Raw genomic sequence first — 16,826 nt, forward strand, 5'->3', positions numbered from 1 at the left:
CAGCACTTTGTGAAAAGCCGGTCTTCCCAAGGGCTGCTCTTTTTATCTGAAGACCATTTTCCCTCCTCTCTCCCCACCTTGCCCTAATTCTTGGCAGCTGGAAACTACCTTAGGCAGTGCAGTTTGTTATGATTTCTGTCTCAGTTTCCAAGAATTGCAGCAAAAGCACTATTACTGGCTTTAAAAAATCCAAGGGAAGTTTAAAAAGGACTGACAAAGAAAGAACAGAAAATGAGAAAGAGATAGAAAAGGAAAAGATGCCCAGAATTATTATTATTTAAATCCTCTTTTCTGAGGATGCTTCCAGATGGGGACTTAATTTGCAAGTAGGCCCTGGAGATACCACAAATGGGTAGTCAACAATAGGGTTCTTTCTCCTTACTGGATTTGCTCCCCCCCCCCCCGAAAGGGTAAATCCCGATTATATTTTGGCAGCTGGGGGCAGGGGGCAGTGAGGGAATATGAGCTGGTGTTTCATTGCCAATGACATTGTGTGGATGCTGCCTACAAACAAAGTTGGATGCATGACAGTACCAAATCCACAATAAACCCCTGCCTGGAAGCACTTTTAGTCAAGGACAAATATGCTGATGAAGGGTGTGCAGAATGCAACTTAAAATAGTAATAATAATGTCAGATTCACCTTAAAACTTGTGCTTGAAAAAGTGTGCACATGTATGAAATAAATCAATGGCCTTATGGAAACATGCATAAAGATACTTTAAAAGGTACAAATTTCACTATCTTCCAAACAGTCCAATGGTGATAGCTACCACTCCAAAACTCTGACATTTGCAAATGTCTAACACCCCAGTGCTACCACCACATTCATTGCAAACAACTGCACCAGTTCTGTTCTGTCACATGTTATGGCAGTGGGGCAGGGCTGGCTTGGGAACCAGTGGATCCTAGGCCATCTTAGCCCTGTTCCGTCTCCTGTTTGGGGGTTTCCTGGGGGCTGCCACCAGCAGGCACATCACCTGCAGAAGAGAAGCTCTGTGCTAGAGAGTGAAGCTGGCAACACTCTGCAAGTGGAGGCCACATGCCCAGTCTGCCTCTTCCTCCCAGCCCAGGGCAATGGAGGTTGGAAATGCAGCCTTACAGCCTGAAATATTGACTTGAGAGAAAACAGAGAGGTCCTCAAATGCACAACAGAGTACAAACGTATGCCCTCCTGCATTTCACAGATGGCAATAGGGACAAGTACTCCTCTGAAGACCACTGGGAAAATCCTTCTCCAGTGCTGTACAAATACAGGGGCAGTGTGTGCAATGAATGGTTATACATTTACACACTTGAGCACTCACTCCTCCCAAAGATGACACTTGGAGAAGACAGCTGACTCCCGGAGAGGGCAACCCTAGCATGTCACAATAACAAAATGTTAATACGGCATCACAAGGCGGTTAAAATATGTACACTATCCAGAAACAGAGACCAGAAAAAACAGACCAGCTAAAGTATACAAACGAAACATGATGGAGCTGCAGAACTCATAGGGAATACCCATAATAAGCCAAGTCTTTCTAGCCTGTGCAGTTGAGTTTAATATTTTAAAAGAGCCTAAGGACAGTGGAGGCAGCAAATGGGGAACTCCTCATTTTCTATTACCATATCTTAAGTAGCAGCTTTTACTGTTCTCCAGGAAATGAGAAGCTGAAATTCCTTGTAGGCTCCCCAGATCGTCACTCAGGTATGACGTTCGCATCCTTAGATATTCAAGATAGGATGGAGCCGCTGTCTGCTTTCATCCTACAATGCAGCCCAAGCTGCAAGTCTTGTTTCTCGGTCACACTTTTAAATATGTATGTATTATTACAATTGTTCAGTATTAACCAACAGCCAATACTGACAATAATAATAGTAACTAACACATGAAGGGTTCTATCCAATGAAGTCATCCTTTCAATAGGAGTTCCTCTCCCTCTCCACCTCCTATAGTTGGGGGTTCCAGGTAGTTAGAGGAACCCCAGAACAAATTTGGGAGAGAGAGCATGAGGAGAAGAGGAGCTGTTGAGCAAGTGGAAGCCCTCGCATTATCAGGACAATTTGTTGGATGCAATCAAATATTATTTATTACTCAACGATAATAATTCTGTATCAATATTAACTAAAGATGCCCATCCTTTGTTCTACATAATCCGTTGTTCCATATTGCTCAAATACTGTGTATTATTCAGATTCAAAGCCAATAAGAACTCTCATGACATTTATTTTTTGCTAGCCAATGTTCACTCATGGCAACCTCCAATACTGCTGGCAAATGGGGATATATCAAATGGACTTTAGGCATTAGCTCTGTAACACATGGGAAAGGAATTACTTTTATTGATCAGGAAAAGCTGTGAAAGGGGTTGCCAAAAATGAAACTAGACGAGTCCTTAAAAAAGAAGATATAATCCACCGACACCATCACTAACTCCATAGGCCATTATAGGTTGCGCAATCTCATTCAGCAACTGATTTTGCCAGGGAGTTACTCTGAGAAGCATAACTCCCTGAGTATGCATATATTTATATGGCCGAAAGCCCAAACTTGACCTCCCAAAGGAGTCTGCCAACAAAGTCTCATCGTCACAACCACACCTCCTAAATGATCCATTTTCACATCATGATGAACTATTAGAAATTCTCCAGGGTCTGGAATGGGTCCAGGGAGACCACTTTCCAACAGGCTGAAAACAGTCCTTTGAGCAGTAAGCTACCACGTCATCCTGGAAAACGTTGAGAAATAATCTAACAAGAAATAGTTGCACTGATTCGTGCAAATGTTGCAAGGTCAGCTTCACGAGAGCATGAGGCAGCAAAGGCAGAGGGGAATATGAAGTAGAATTAAGGCCCCTGAGAGGCGGGGGGGGGGGGGGAGGAAACTCTCTCTCCCCATGCCATGCTTTCTCCCCAAAAGGAAAAGTTGAAAAATTAGAAATTTGGGATGATAGCGAATCAAAACCCCTTGTGAAATAAATTTTCTTTCACAACAAGTGAATTGCTTTTAAAAGCAGCCTTTAAAAATCATACTGACACAGTCAATTAATTAAGTTTTTATTTTCTTAGATCCGATATATTAGAAGTAAGTAGAGTTAGCAAGGATATAATTGCTATTAATCTGGGCTGGATCACCAAATGAGGAACACTCTTAGATGTTAGCAAAGAGACCTCTAAATGTTGCAGAATGCAGAACATCTTTGGCGATTTGGTGCAGGAGTTCTGCCAAATATCTGATATATTGTTTCTGCAGTATTGTGGAAAAGTGTTTGGTTTTTTTTTGAAAAGAGACCCTCTGACTTTTTACTTGCATAAGATTGAAAGTGTCACAAGTCCCAAACTTGCCCTGGAGTGCCAAACTAGTTTCATAGCTGTGTATCAAGGTCTCTCTATCTAAGTCCTGGTAATATTCCCCACCCTCAAGTTGACTGTGATGTTTCTGGTTTCTGTAGTCCATCAATAATATATTTGTTAAAATGGGTAGGATTCAACTAAGTAGGTGCGCTAGTGGGAGCTAGTGGAGGGAGGGGGAAATCCCACTGCACCCCCAAGACCCTCTCAAACTGGCTCTGGGGGGGATGCCAGGAGAACTCCAGAACAGCTTGCGCAGCGACGAGAAGGAATATCATTCCATTGGGGAAGCTGGAATTGCTTGTGCTGATGGAACGATTGGAAGATTGTGACGGTGAACTTCTGCCATCATTTTTACTCCTATTTTTCCCAACTCACAAAATAAAGATAGGTATCTTAGAGGCAGTAGCTTGCAGCTCCACCTCTAACACTGGATATATTTGAATAAGATTAAGGCAATGATGCTTAAAATTTTCATAAATATATGATACAGCACAATTTTATCTGCTGGGTTAAACACAATACACTTTTGTGTTCTCAAAGTAGTGCAGTTAGTACTTTAAATGAGAAGGTGTTCCTTATTTTTCGATTCCCCCCCCCCAAAATAAAAGATGGGAGGGGGACCCAGCTGCATGGCTTCGTGAATTCCAGAAAAGGTATATTTCCAGTCAAGCTTTGCTCCTTTTTTTAAACCAGTGTATCCCAGCATTAAAATGTAAGGATTCAATATTCCCCCAGCTATACACGTATGCCATTTCATAGTTATTCCTGAACAGATTTAAAAAAAAAAAAAAAAAAAAGGTTTCCCAAAACAAGTGTGCCTCATTTGCAAAATACCCCAATTCATTGTGACTCATCGTCCCTAAATTCTAACCGGCAAGCAATGTTGCAAAACGCTGCATGCGCCATCACTGGCTAAAACCAAAGCTTTCCTATACCAGCCCCTTCCTTGCTCGCTTGCTTCTTGAGTGGAAGCCACACACATTTGATTGGAGGATTGTTCTTCAACAGTGTTGGACCAAAGCTTCCCACCTCAGAGGACAGGAAGCCGCGGAGAGAGAAAGCAAGTCCTTTGTACAAGTGTCCTCAGTTTCACAGGAGCCTCACATCTGTCTAGTGGCATACACATGTCTGCCCTGGATTTGTTCAGTGCTCCCAGAAGACTGGATGGGACCCGGAAGAAGCAGGGTAGCTCTCACCTCCGACCCGCGTGGTGTCTGTTGGCCTCCATGTTCAACGCCACGTTATGGAGGAAAAGGAGGATCTGCCACCAGACCTGGTTTCGGTTCTGCTGGTGCTGTAAAAAGGGGAAAGGGTCTAAACAACGATTACTCATATTAAACTCATCGCCCAAGTTTCCAGTGAAAACTCCAGTTATGCTTTCAAGGGCAGGCCCAAAATGTGAAAGAGGGAGAAGAAGAAAGAGAGAGAGAGAGAGAGAGAGAGAGAGAGAGAGAGAGAGAGAGGTGTAGATCCTCCAGGAATCACTGTAGCTCCAACATTGTAAAAAAGAAAAGAGCAGACCCTTTATGTATTGTGCACAAAAGGATTAAGGTTTTTTCTTCTTCTCCTCCTTTCTGCAGGATTCTGCAGAGTTTAGCCAAGTGCTGTTTTTAATCAGATTGGCTTCTGAGCCACTCAAAGCCCCAGCTGCAAGAACAAACAACTTCTTTCCCCTCCTTTTTTTTTTTAAAAAGGAGGGTGCCCCCCTCCCCACCCCCAAAACATAGGAGAAAGAGAAGGGGGGAAAGAGGGTAGGGAGAGAGAGAGAAGTGTAGCTGGTGATCCATCTGTAAGTGATTTGACACCGTGAAGGTCAAAGGGTTAATCTTCAATTTAAACCACACTGCTGAGACAGCAAAACTGATTTTATCCAGTACAAGAAAACACACTCCTATGCGCGCTCTCTCCCCACCTCCCCATGCTTTGCTTCCCAGCATCTCCAAGATAATACTGCCCCTTTTTATAGCTCCTTTTGACAGTAAGCCATAAATAATCAGTCTTGGAGCCCTTTCCTACTGACTGGAGCCAATTAAACCTTAAGCAAGAACACACTTGAAAACAAAAACAGGGGGGGAAACCTAGGGGTTATTTCAGGTCCCATTATCAAGCAGCAAATGTAGAAAATTGGTTTGGGGTGGTGGTGGTGGTGAGGGAGAAACTGAAACCTTATGCTGCTACCTTTGGACAAGAGCACCCGGCCACTCATCTCCTGTCAAATGCCGTAATCAGGCTTTTAAAATTAGGCACCAATGGATGCCAGATCCCAGTTTCAAAAATCAGAGACGTGTGCAGACACAGGGTTGGATGGAGCGATCCAGTGAGTAGAGTTGTGCTCACAGCATGCTGCTGCTGAAGGAAGGGGGAGGAGATTTATCAGAGTTCCCCCTTCCTTTGCAGCCCCCCAAAATCTGCTCCGGAGTGTCAGAAGGCCATCCAGAACAGAATGGGAAGCAGTGCAGGAAACAGCAGGGGCAATTGCTGGATTGTACCTCCTTCTGCGGGTGGAAGGAGCTCTTCGATTTGTGGAAGACCGACTCTGGATTCAAGCCATTGTCATTGTTCTACACAGCTGCACGCTTATGACGTGTGTTGCCTCCCTTATATCCCATAACGCTGTGATGTAGATTAAAGGGGAAGCCCCCTTAAAACAAAGGACCCCTGGTAACTTCAGGACTGTTTCTCTTTCTGGTTCCCTTCAGTTATCAGCATGAAGTCTGCTTATTCTCATTCATAATGCCTCATTTGTTAACAATGGGCTTTTATTTCCTTCCAAAGCGGCAGAGAATGGAAGCCTGGTTTAAGCTGACCAGGGTTGACCCAAGACATTAAGAAAGCCCAAGCAGCTGTGCCACATGACCGAAAAAGCTCACATCTCAGCTGTGCAGGCTGAGAGCAGCACTCCAGTATCTTCTGTGACATTGAAAGGATTCTGAAAGCATACCAGTTGGTTCCCTTGCAGGATCACCAACTCCCCCAATTGACTGCTTGGGTAAATTCAGGAGTCAGGTCTGCTCTAATGATGGATATAACTCTGAACTCCCAATAATTACCTTTTTGGAGAATATAAATACATATATATTCACTCTACAACAGGGGTCAGCAACCTAAGGCCCATGGGACGGAAGCAGCCCACAGAGGTAGTTTGACAGGCCCACGAGCCGCCCCTGAACCGAACCTCCCGCTCGCGCACTGCGCTAAACCGGCGCAGTACGGCATGGGGTCTTGCTTCCGTGGTGCCGAAAATTGCATCTGTGCACGAGCAAACACCAAAAATTGATGGAGCTTGCGTGATCCGGCCCACAGAGGGATCTCTGTGGAACCGATCCGGCCCAGGCAAGATAAACCTGGCTGACCCCTGCTCTACAAGAACCAGGAAGTGACAACCTTTTTACCCAGTTAAGAAGAGTGGGATTATGTGTGCAGAATAGCAGTTCTGGGGAGAGGCAGAGAGTTTAAAAGAAGGCAAGAAACACTTTGAGGTGTAGGATATCCCTCTGTCTGGGGATGAGCTGTGAGGTAGTATATTGGATGCACAACAGGAGTGCAATGCTGCTTGTTTCTCCATTTATGTTATCCTTGTGTATTTTGGGAGCATTGCTGCAGTTACAGAAAGCATTGGGAAACTGAGGCCCAGGGACCCAATGTGGCCCTCCATGCCTCTCTTCTTGGCCCTCAAGATTCTCCCCAGACCACACCCCTCTCCAGCCTTGCTCCATGCCCTCCTTGGTGGAAATGTCTCCTGGCGCTGTGATCATGCCTGATGCTTGCCTAGATGGAGAAATGTATTTGTAGAAACCTCTGAGTTCTGCTGACTGGAATGAGCCCTCCTGTATATAGCTAAAAGTCTGATGCACTTTTGCCTCTGCCCACCCCACTCCCAAATTGCGCCCCTGAAAGGTTGCCCACAGAAAATGTGGCCCTGGGGCTGAAGGTTCCCACTCCTGTCCTATGGAAACTTCTCAGTGCTGAGGAAATGGGCAGCATAGAACAGTATGCATAAAATAAAAAGAACCAGCTTCCGGAACTTAAAAGTGCTTAAGTGTCACAGGTCCAGCTTCTCCCATGACCACTGCAGAACCTCACCCCACCTCTCTCTCAAAAAAGTGCCCTTCAACCTTGTCCTACACAATATAAATTATGTTCCTTTGTGGGATACGGTCAATCCAGCAGCTGTTGTAAATACCAAGGAATCCGTTATATGTTATTCCAGCCAGTGTCGAATTCAAAAAACTTCCTAAGACATTTACAGGTGTGCAAGTGTGTGTTCTGAGGATAAGGAGAAAGAATTCAGAAGAAAGGAATAATGTTGGATGAAATACTCACAGAGTGTAATCTAAAAGTAATTTTTCAAAATATCTGAGATCTTATTTCCATCACTGTGTTGCTAATTCGGACATCTGGTGCAATGAAATAGATTTTTTTCAAGCAGCTGAGCACTTTACACAAGAGAGCAAACTTTTATTAATGGCGTGGATGTAAAAAAAAAATTCATTTTGGCCCAATCTTTAAAAAAGACCAAGGTGTGGCCACTTCCAAACTTTCAGCCAAGCTTTTATCGGACTAGACGGAGTCAGTGTTAACTCTGAAGTTGCCATTCCAACAACATAAAATGGAACTCTGAAGACTGGAGCAGAAAATCAAGGGGACTCCAACAACCAAAACACAAACCGATGAGTATGATATGCAAAACAAAGTATGCAGCGCACAGAAGCCAGAAGCTGAGTCACTTGAAAAGTTGTTTTGCCTGCCAGGGGCCTGGAGGCAAACTGTGCTGCCACAGGACAGATTACACATTAGGTAAAACAAGGAAATCACTCAAGTTCCCCAAGGCAACAGAGGTCAGGAACATGGAGAAGGAAGTTGGCGGGCAGTGGGCAGAGTGAGGGGAAGCAGAAGTAGTCACAGAACAACAAGCACAACCGTAGACACCTCTGTTCTTACTATTAAAAAGAAGGTAGCGAACTAGGAAGAAAACTGTCCAGCTGTGCTAATGGTTCTCTAATATTTAATTTTCAACCCAAACTCAGAGGGGAAGATGAGAGAGATCCTTCAGGTACCATGCGCCTGTCACATAAAAGGCAAGCTTATGAAAAGGGTGTGTGCGGAAATGCATCAAACACACAATAGTCTTCCCATTAGACTTGAAATTAAAAAAAACCCACCTAACTATTTTAAGAAGGACGCCACTGAGCATTTCAGAACAGTGCAGTATATTTCAGGAAAAAGTGACTTGGTAAGCAGGGACAGGGGGAGGGGGAAAAGTTATATTCTGGCCACATAAGCAATAATATGGGCCAACACAGAGTCTGTACGGGGAAAGATACTGCCCAAGGGTTTTGCAGGGTGTGTGTGTGCAGTGGCAGACCTCTCAAATGTCAGAGGCACCCCACCTCTTGCCTTTCATTCTGAATCATAGCTGCAGCCCTCCTCCTCCCGAGGACTGAACTGGTTGTGCTCCCCTAAATCCACCTCTGATGTGTGACCCAATCTATTTGCTGGAAGATTGTATAAGTGGACTATTCCTCAGTATGCTTACAATTAAAAATAACCATTCTCTTCCATCTCTGTCTTTCAGGACTGAGGCTGCAGGAAGTGGTAGCAAGAGCCAGTTGACTTCCAAGCCAGAGAAGATAACCGCAGGCCACCATTTTCCCAGGCCCACAAGACGTGGCCCTTCTTGTCTTGCTTAACTCTGATGGTTTGTTTAGTTTCTTGCTCTGTATGCAACAAAAAGGAAGGAAGGGTGCTCTATACCCAACACAGGCTCTCAACTCTGTTGGTTTTGGAATTGGCAATCCCCGAGACTCTGTTCAAGGGTTTTGAAAAAAGGGTTCCAAGTCAAGCAATACAAGCATACAAGCCTCACAAACTGTTGTTGTTGTAACAACAATTTATTGCCTGCCCTTCACCTGAAGGTCCCAGGGCCAGTTATAACAATTAAAACACAGCCTTAATATTAAATAACATAAAGGCAAGTATACTCACGCCTATCCTTTAAAAAAAAAAAAGCAATCTGAGCAAAAAAAAAGAGGGAAATGTGGCTTCATTTCATTGGCCCAAGGTATGCTTTCAGATGACAAAGCAAAAAGCTTTAAGAAAATGGTTGTGAATTTTTATGTGTATAGGCCACCAGATGGCTTCCCCATTGATCCTACGCATTAAGAATCAACAGCAGGATTGGCACGGAGTTTGCCCAACTGAAACATATTCTAGGAGGGAATTAAAGTGCAGCGCAACATTCTCTGGCAACTTCCTCTGCCTTCCTCAAGCCATCTCTCCTCTCAACCTACAGCACAATTGCACAAGTATGGTCCTGTGCATGTATGGTCATAGGATACGTGCTCCAGACTACAATTCATTTTCCAACTGCCTTAAAAGAAAGTTCTTTCCTTCTTCAGCTCATCCTCTCCCTCATCTGTGCTTCTAGAATGGATGTCAGATGCTGGCCCTTGGTAGTTCCAATGTCTTCACTAAAAGAAGATCCACATTTTATACTCCACTACGGTACAGGCGTGAACAATCTGCCTCAGTGATGAAGGCCAAGTAGGAAGGATAAATGTGCATTCAGAATACTCACACCAGGAAGAAGCACCTGCACTTCCTTGCTATGTACCTTTCCAAAGCATTTGGGGATGTCCTCTTTACACATATTAACAGCAGCTAATACTGGTCAACTACTACTACGGCATTTTCGTGAGTTGCTCTGGTTCGCCAGAAGTGGCTTAGTCATGCTGTACGCCGGCTCCCTCAGCCAGTAAAGTGAGATGAGCGCCGCAACCCCAGAGTTGTCCGCAACTGGACCTAACGGTCAGGGGTCCCTTTACCTTTACTGCTGCATAAAGGGACGCGGGTGGCTCTTTGGTCTAAACCACAGAGCCTAGGGCTTGCCAATTGGAAGGTCGGCGGTTTGAATCCCCGTGACGGGGTGAGCTCCCGTTGCTCGGTCCCAGCTCCTGCCAACCTAGCAGTTCGAAAGCACATCAAAGTGCAAGTAGATAAATAGGTACCACTCTGGCGGGAAGGTAAACGGCGTTTCTGTGTGCTGCTCTGGTTCGCCAGAAGTGGCTTAGTCATGCTGGCCACATGACCTGGAAGCTGTACGCCGGCTCCCTCGACCAGTAAAGTGAGATGAGCGCCGCAACCCCCGAATTGTCTGCGACTGGACCTAATGGTTAGAGGTCCCTTTACCTTTACCATACTGCTGCATAAAGAGTAAAAAATGGCAGTTTGCCAAGGTAGCTATCTGAAGGCAGCAAGACCCCTGGCTGGAGACCAGATAGTCTAGGAGTGCAAACTTCCTTCAGTTCTACTAACTTGCAGTGGTGTTTCCTGCAACAATCCAGTTCTGAGAATCGATTCCTAACTTGCTCTTAAGATTTAGTATAAGCAGGTCAATGGAAGCAGGTTGCCAGAAAAATTCTCGGTAGTGGCGCCCTCCCTGTGGAACGCCCTCCCACCAGATGTCAAAGAGAACAACAACTACCAGACTTTTAGAATACATCTGAAGGCAGCCCTGTTTAGGGAGGCTTTTAATGTTTGATATATGACAGTATTTTAATATTTCTTGGAAGCCGCCCAGAGTGGCTGGGGAGGCCCAGCCAGACGGGCGGGGTATAAATAATAAATTATTATTATTATTATTATTATTATTATTATTATTAGCACACGGCTTTATTTTGCAACACACACACACAAAATCCTTCTTCTCCTAAGAAGCCAATGGACAAGGATCCTTTCACTTAAGCCATCTTTTAGCTGATGCCCCAAGGAGAATGAGGAAGAGGGAGTGGCCAGTGTTTACACTACACAGAACTGGAGGTAGAAGTGGAACTTTCAGATCTGCCGGATGAAGCGACTCAGAAAATCTTGAGACAGAGCTACACTCCTTCTCTGTTGGAGACACACAAAGGCCAGCAGTCAGGTGCAGCACCAAAGTCTCAGCTAATTCAGCCTCTTGTCAGCAGTTGTGATGACTCAGAGGCTAAATATAGAGAGCGATTTAAACAGTGCTGGCCGCAGAGCAAATACTACCCAGCTTCTCCATCTCTCACGCACAGCCATACACATGCATACGCCCTGGACGTTTTTTCTTCTTCCTATGTCTAACTTCAAAAAACAAACACTCCCCCCCCCCCGAAAAAAAAGCCCCACAAGCAGCCTAAAGAGGTACATTTCTTGGCTCTGGTGTCTTTTCGTTGTCATCGCCTGGGGCTCCATTGCCTCATACTAATCAGGGTTAATAAAAGCAACATTGGGGAAAAAGGGGGGAGATTGTGTGCAATGCAGAGTTTCGTTCTGCATGAAACTGCAGCAAAGGGTAAAGGAAATGATCCCCTTTTGGGGGGAGCCCTTGGTAATCAAAGCTCCGCCCGATGATCCCATTTAGAGCCACTGACAAGAGCACCTTTGAAAGGCTGTGACAGGTTTGCCTCCCTTGGTGTGTCTTCTGCAGAAGCAGGGAGGAATTTAACAGTTTGTGTTTCTCCCCTTCTTGCCTCGCTGCCATAAACTTTTATTGGTCAATATATACAGCTCTCAATTACAACTCATTTTCAACATAAATGTCCCCGAAGCCCCAAAGCATTATCTCAGCAAGATCTGGAGGCCAGAGCAGGGGGACTGGAGTCAGGTCTCCTGGATTTTATTGACAGTTATGCAGCCCTCAGTGCCGCGAGAATAAATTGCCTCCCATTTCTTATAGACTCCCTGTCTATTACAGGAGACTCTAGCCAAAATACAGTCAAGTGGAAACTGATTGCTTTTGTTGCTGTTCTAAAAGGCTGCACACTGTTGAGTTAACATTTGCAAGAGGTCTTACCCATTGCTATAATCCCATGCATCCTTATTTGGGACTGATAGAGCAATCTAATATCAAGGTGTGTAAATTTAGAATAGGGAGATCTTGGGCTGTCTTTGCTGAACCAGAGCTGCGCAAGCATATTTCCCTCATCCCAGCTCGGCCAGCAACATGCCAGCATGCATCCCTTAACATGGCTGTTCTGGCTTAGTCTGTGTATCTTGAACCATCTTAAGTCTGAAATAGGGAGGGTTGCAGAAGTGGGGCAAGACAAGGATAGACCTGCACCTATTCGAAATAGTCATGTGACCAGGCAACCCGGTGGAACACACGCAAGCAAAGAGGGTTGTTGTGTAAGTCAAACTCTATTTTAAAGGCCAGATCAGCCTGCAGTAGCCTTGCTGCTGAATGGAGTTTGGAATAATGGTAACTGAAAGGTAAAGGGACCCCTGACCATTAGGTCCAGTCGCGGACGACTCTGGGGTTGCGGCACTCATCTCGCTTTATTGGCCGAGGGAGCCGGCGTACAGCTTCTGGGTCATGTGGCCAGCATGACTAAGCCGCTTCTGGCGAACCAGAGCAGCGCACAGAAACGCCGTTTACCTTCTCGCCGGAGCGGTACCTATTTATCTACTTGCACTTTGACGTGCTTTCGAACTGCTAGGTTGACAGGAGCAGGGACCAAGCAACGGGAGCTCACCCCGTCGCGGGGATTCGAACCGCCGACCTTCTGATCTGCAAGTCCTAGACTCTGTGGTTTAACCCACAGCGCCACCCCTGTCCCAATGGTAACTTAACACCAGCTTAATTTAATCCGTCGTAAGTTGCACCAGCTTCCTATACTTAGGATTGCACCATGAGCCTCAGTGAACTCAGCAGGTCTTACTTGTGAGCAAACACTATAGGTCCATGTTCTGCATACAAAGGATCCAACACCTGTTCCTTAGATGGGCTGGCATCCCACAATCAGGTCTGAGGCCCTGCAGATAAAGAACCTCAAAATGGTTCATTTTTTTTAATGTTTAAAAAAGATGGATTAATGTACTTTGGTATCCTGCAAATCAGAATCTGACTTTAACATTACTTTGCCTACTTACCCTGTATCAGTACTGCTTGACTGCATTTTTATGCAGTATATGTAAAAATAAATCCACAGGAAATGCGACAATGAGAACATATCATAAAGCCAAACACCACCTTAAAATGGAGCAAGGAAGTATTAGTTATGTGCAAGGAGAGAGCCTGTCTAATCTCAGTTAGCATGGAGTTCCACAGGCTTGGGCCCACTACACTGAAAGCACATAAACTAAATTTTTATGAGAGTGTAATTTGTCTAATAAATTAATAGAGCAGTTGAAGAGAGCTGGGTGCATCTTTCTGAATATGAGTCAGCTCAAACCCCAATGTAACTACTCCCATGGAGAAAATGCACATAGAATTATGTACATTTTAAATGCTAGAAGCCTGGTTTTGGATAGTCTTCTACCTCAAAGAGCAGCTCCATAGCTTGTCTTCTTTGATAAATTTACAGAGAATCCTGGTCTCCAATATTGACAAGGGAAAGGTCTCTGCTTTAGGTGTTCATCTTGTATTGTTTTTAGGCCTATCTTTAGTTGTTTTTAAAAACTGTTTCAGCTGTTTTGTGGTATATTTGCAAATCTCCTTGAGACCTATCTATGGTGGCTGTCATAACATCAGGCCAGATCTATGAGCATGTAGGGGAATGGGGGAGCTTTGCATCCTGTGGATAGAAGGCTGCCCTGTCTCACTCCTAAATAGTTCTACTTTCAGATGCTGCCACTGGTGGGACGCCACCAGAAGTACATCTACTCTAGTTCAGCTTTCGGTTGGCACCCTGGAGGCTCCCCCAGCGGTTTACGTGCTGTCCTGTCAGCGAAGCAGAACAGAAGCTGCTTGCCACAGCCTTTGGCCAACTTTTGGGTTGCTCCAAAAGTGCCATTTGGAGCCATTGAACCAGACGGAGGCAACTGCACGGGCAAGACAAAGTCTCCCTGGCCTCCGACGTCCTTCCCAACCAAAAGAAAAGCGACTGGACAGCGCTCCATTATCTTTGCCAAAAACGAGAGGAGAAAGTTGGCAAAGAGCGAGGCGGGAAGGAAAAGACGGTATTAGCATAAGCGTAGCGATAAATAAAACCTTCAATGGTCTCAAACATCGCTCCGTACAAACACAAAAAGCCTCCCTGCCAGCAGAGTGCCAGTTATCAGTCCAAAGACTGAGCGGTGAAGACCCGGCGCTTAAGTTCTTCCCCACCTGTGTCCAGGGCTTCTCTCTCTCTTTAAAAACAAAACAAATGTTCAGCTAGGACTCTCCCTCTCCTTTACAACACTCTATTATTTCAGCTGAAAGGGAAAGAGCCCCTCCTCTCTTGGCTGCATGAGGTCGTAGTAAAGAGGGATGCTTTTGTTTACTAACTCTTCCACATGCTTGGCTGACACACAATTCTCCGGCCTCCACAGAAAGTCTCTCTCTCACCCTCCTTTTGCTCTGCAGTCAGTTCCTCAGGGACCCGGGTGCCACGGCAACACACACACTCCTTGCCCGAAGATGAAGAAAAGGGAGGGGACCGGCCAATTTTCTTTTTTTGGTTACAGGTTTTATTTCCCCCCCTCCTCCTGGGGCATTCTTGGACACATTTCCCAGACAAAGACATCGGATAGCTACACTCCCCAGATGGAAAGGGTCGAGTTACAACCAGTTCTGTGGCTTCCCTTCAGGACTCTTTTGACAGAAGAAGGAGGGGAAAAAGGCACCCAGTTAACCTTTACTACTCTGGGCAAAGTTAGCTACGCCACAGATGAGTTCCAGGACGGATATTGAAGAAATACTATCTAAGGGCAGGAGTGAAGGATGGGGGAGATAATGATGTCCATAGTGGTGGTAGGGGAGATTTTTTTATTTTAAAAAATCCCTCCCCATGTGAACCTTCCATGTGCACACAAAGCAATAAAATAGGATGCCACCAGACAGTATGAACAGTAGGTTTTAAATGTTCCAGTTAACCTTTTTTCACATCTGCTTTCTTAGATCAAATAACTTTGGAGACTGCACTCTTTTGCCTTGAACACACTAGCTCAAGTGCAACCATACCCCAACCAACAATGTACAAAAAAGTCCTGGGAAGGAAGGGAATAAATAAGATGGTAGCACAAGACTCTGAGATAAACAATGGGCAGCTGGAATGTGAACGTCTGGCCCCATGTGGGACATGAGCCAAAAAAAAGTGCATGCAGATCCTTCTCCCTGGGTTGATCCCGAATCTGCATAGACAGCTGTCCCAGAATGCCTAAAGGAAACATCTATGGATGCAGAATGTCAGACTCTCGCCTTCCACAGCCACTGCCCACATCCATTCCGCACATGACCCAAACCCACAAGAACTTCCTGAATCTTTGCTCCCACTTCCATCCAGTTGGAAACAGCCACAGCAAGACAATGCGCCTCAATTTACATCCCTTAAAACGGCTCAGATGAACATCTTATCTTACAAAGAGACATCCACATTATTAAAAAGTGCAGGTTTCCTTTTTAGAAAGCTTGGTATGTTCGGTTACAGAACTCTCTGGCCCCGGACCAAGGCTTTGGCCCTGTGACACAACTTGCACTCATCCTTGGAAGAGAAGCAGAACCCACAGCAATGATAAGCTCTGGCATGTCTTCACAGCTGAAGTGGAAATCTGCCCAGGCCCAGATAGCATCATTCTGGGTATGTTAAAACAAACTGGTTTTAACGGTCTTGGCTCTCCCCCAAAGAATTCTGGGAATTTTTATTTTTGTTTCAGCACTGAGATTTCTGTTTAAGAATGTTCCACATGGGCTGAGGAGAGACCAGACACAGAAACAGTGTGGGTAGTTTACACAGAAGTAATTGGGGGTCTGGGGGAGATGTAGAGCAGAGGGGCCACCCTATGTCCAGAGGTGACCTTAGCTCCTCTCAGACTGCAAAGAAGAGAGATCTGAAGTTCAAGACCTTAACTTTCTTCCTTTGGTTTGAAATATTTAAAAAATCAGAAAAGCCCAAGGTGAAACTTCTGACACCTTGTGGTTATACAGGTGCCTTTCCTTGCAAAGAAATTAAAACACAAAGCAATACTTCTAAATAGTGGGTTGGAGCCAGGATCCTTTAATGTGGCTATCAATAATGTACACTGCAGTCCAGCCCAAGGGCACATTTTACACCAAGCATTTAAAGCACTACAATACCACTTTAAACAGTCATGGCTTCCTCCCAAAGAATTCTGGGGGCTGTAGTTTGTTAAGGGTGCTGAGAGTTGTTAGGGGCACCCATTCGCATCATGGCTTGTAGATCCTGCAGTGAGCAGGGGATTGGACTAAATCACTTCCAGCTCTATGATTCTACAAGGGGAATTTGAGTGAGCAGGAGACTTTGGGATAGTTGAAGTGAAAAAGCTAGAGGAGCAGGAGAAGGGGGGAAATGCATGTGAGAAACCAAAGGTATGTACGTATGGAGGCATATATCTGGGGTGGGGGCTAAACTTGCTCTCTGGCATGAGCCAACCCACTGTTTATTGAGAAGAGCAGATAGGCCCTTTCCTCAACCATTTTGCTGACTTCTCACTCAGTCCTACAGGATTTGGTGAGGGCCATTAAGAATGAAGCCTGCTCCTAACTTCCTAACTCCTCATAAGGCCTATTCGTTGGTCGTGCT

At 45.2% G+C, this 16,826-nt stretch overlaps 1 protein-coding gene across 3 annotated transcripts in view; it reads right to left on the reverse strand.

Moving 5' to 3' along the window:
- BMF (Bcl2 modifying factor) overlaps window positions 1–16,826 on the reverse strand; it is a 46,950-nt gene that overhangs the window by 19,164 nt on the left and 10,960 nt on the right. The window contains exon 4 of one of the 3 annotated variants that reach the window (XM_080997602.1): window positions 4,128–4,633. The exons of the other annotated variants lie outside the window; for them this stretch is intronic. Coding sequence (XP_080853728.1) covers window positions 4,532–4,633 — 102 coding nt within the window. The 3' untranslated portion in view covers window positions 4,128–4,531. Of the gene's footprint in view, window positions 1–4,127; window positions 4,634–16,826 lie in introns of those variants that run through there. 3 annotated transcript variants of the gene reach the window in all.

Source organism: Podarcis pityusensis (genome assembly GCF_964106645.2).
Source record: "Podarcis pityusensis genome assembly, chromosome: 1".
NCBI lineage: Eukaryota > Metazoa > Chordata > Lepidosauria > Squamata > Lacertidae > Podarcis > Podarcis pityusensis.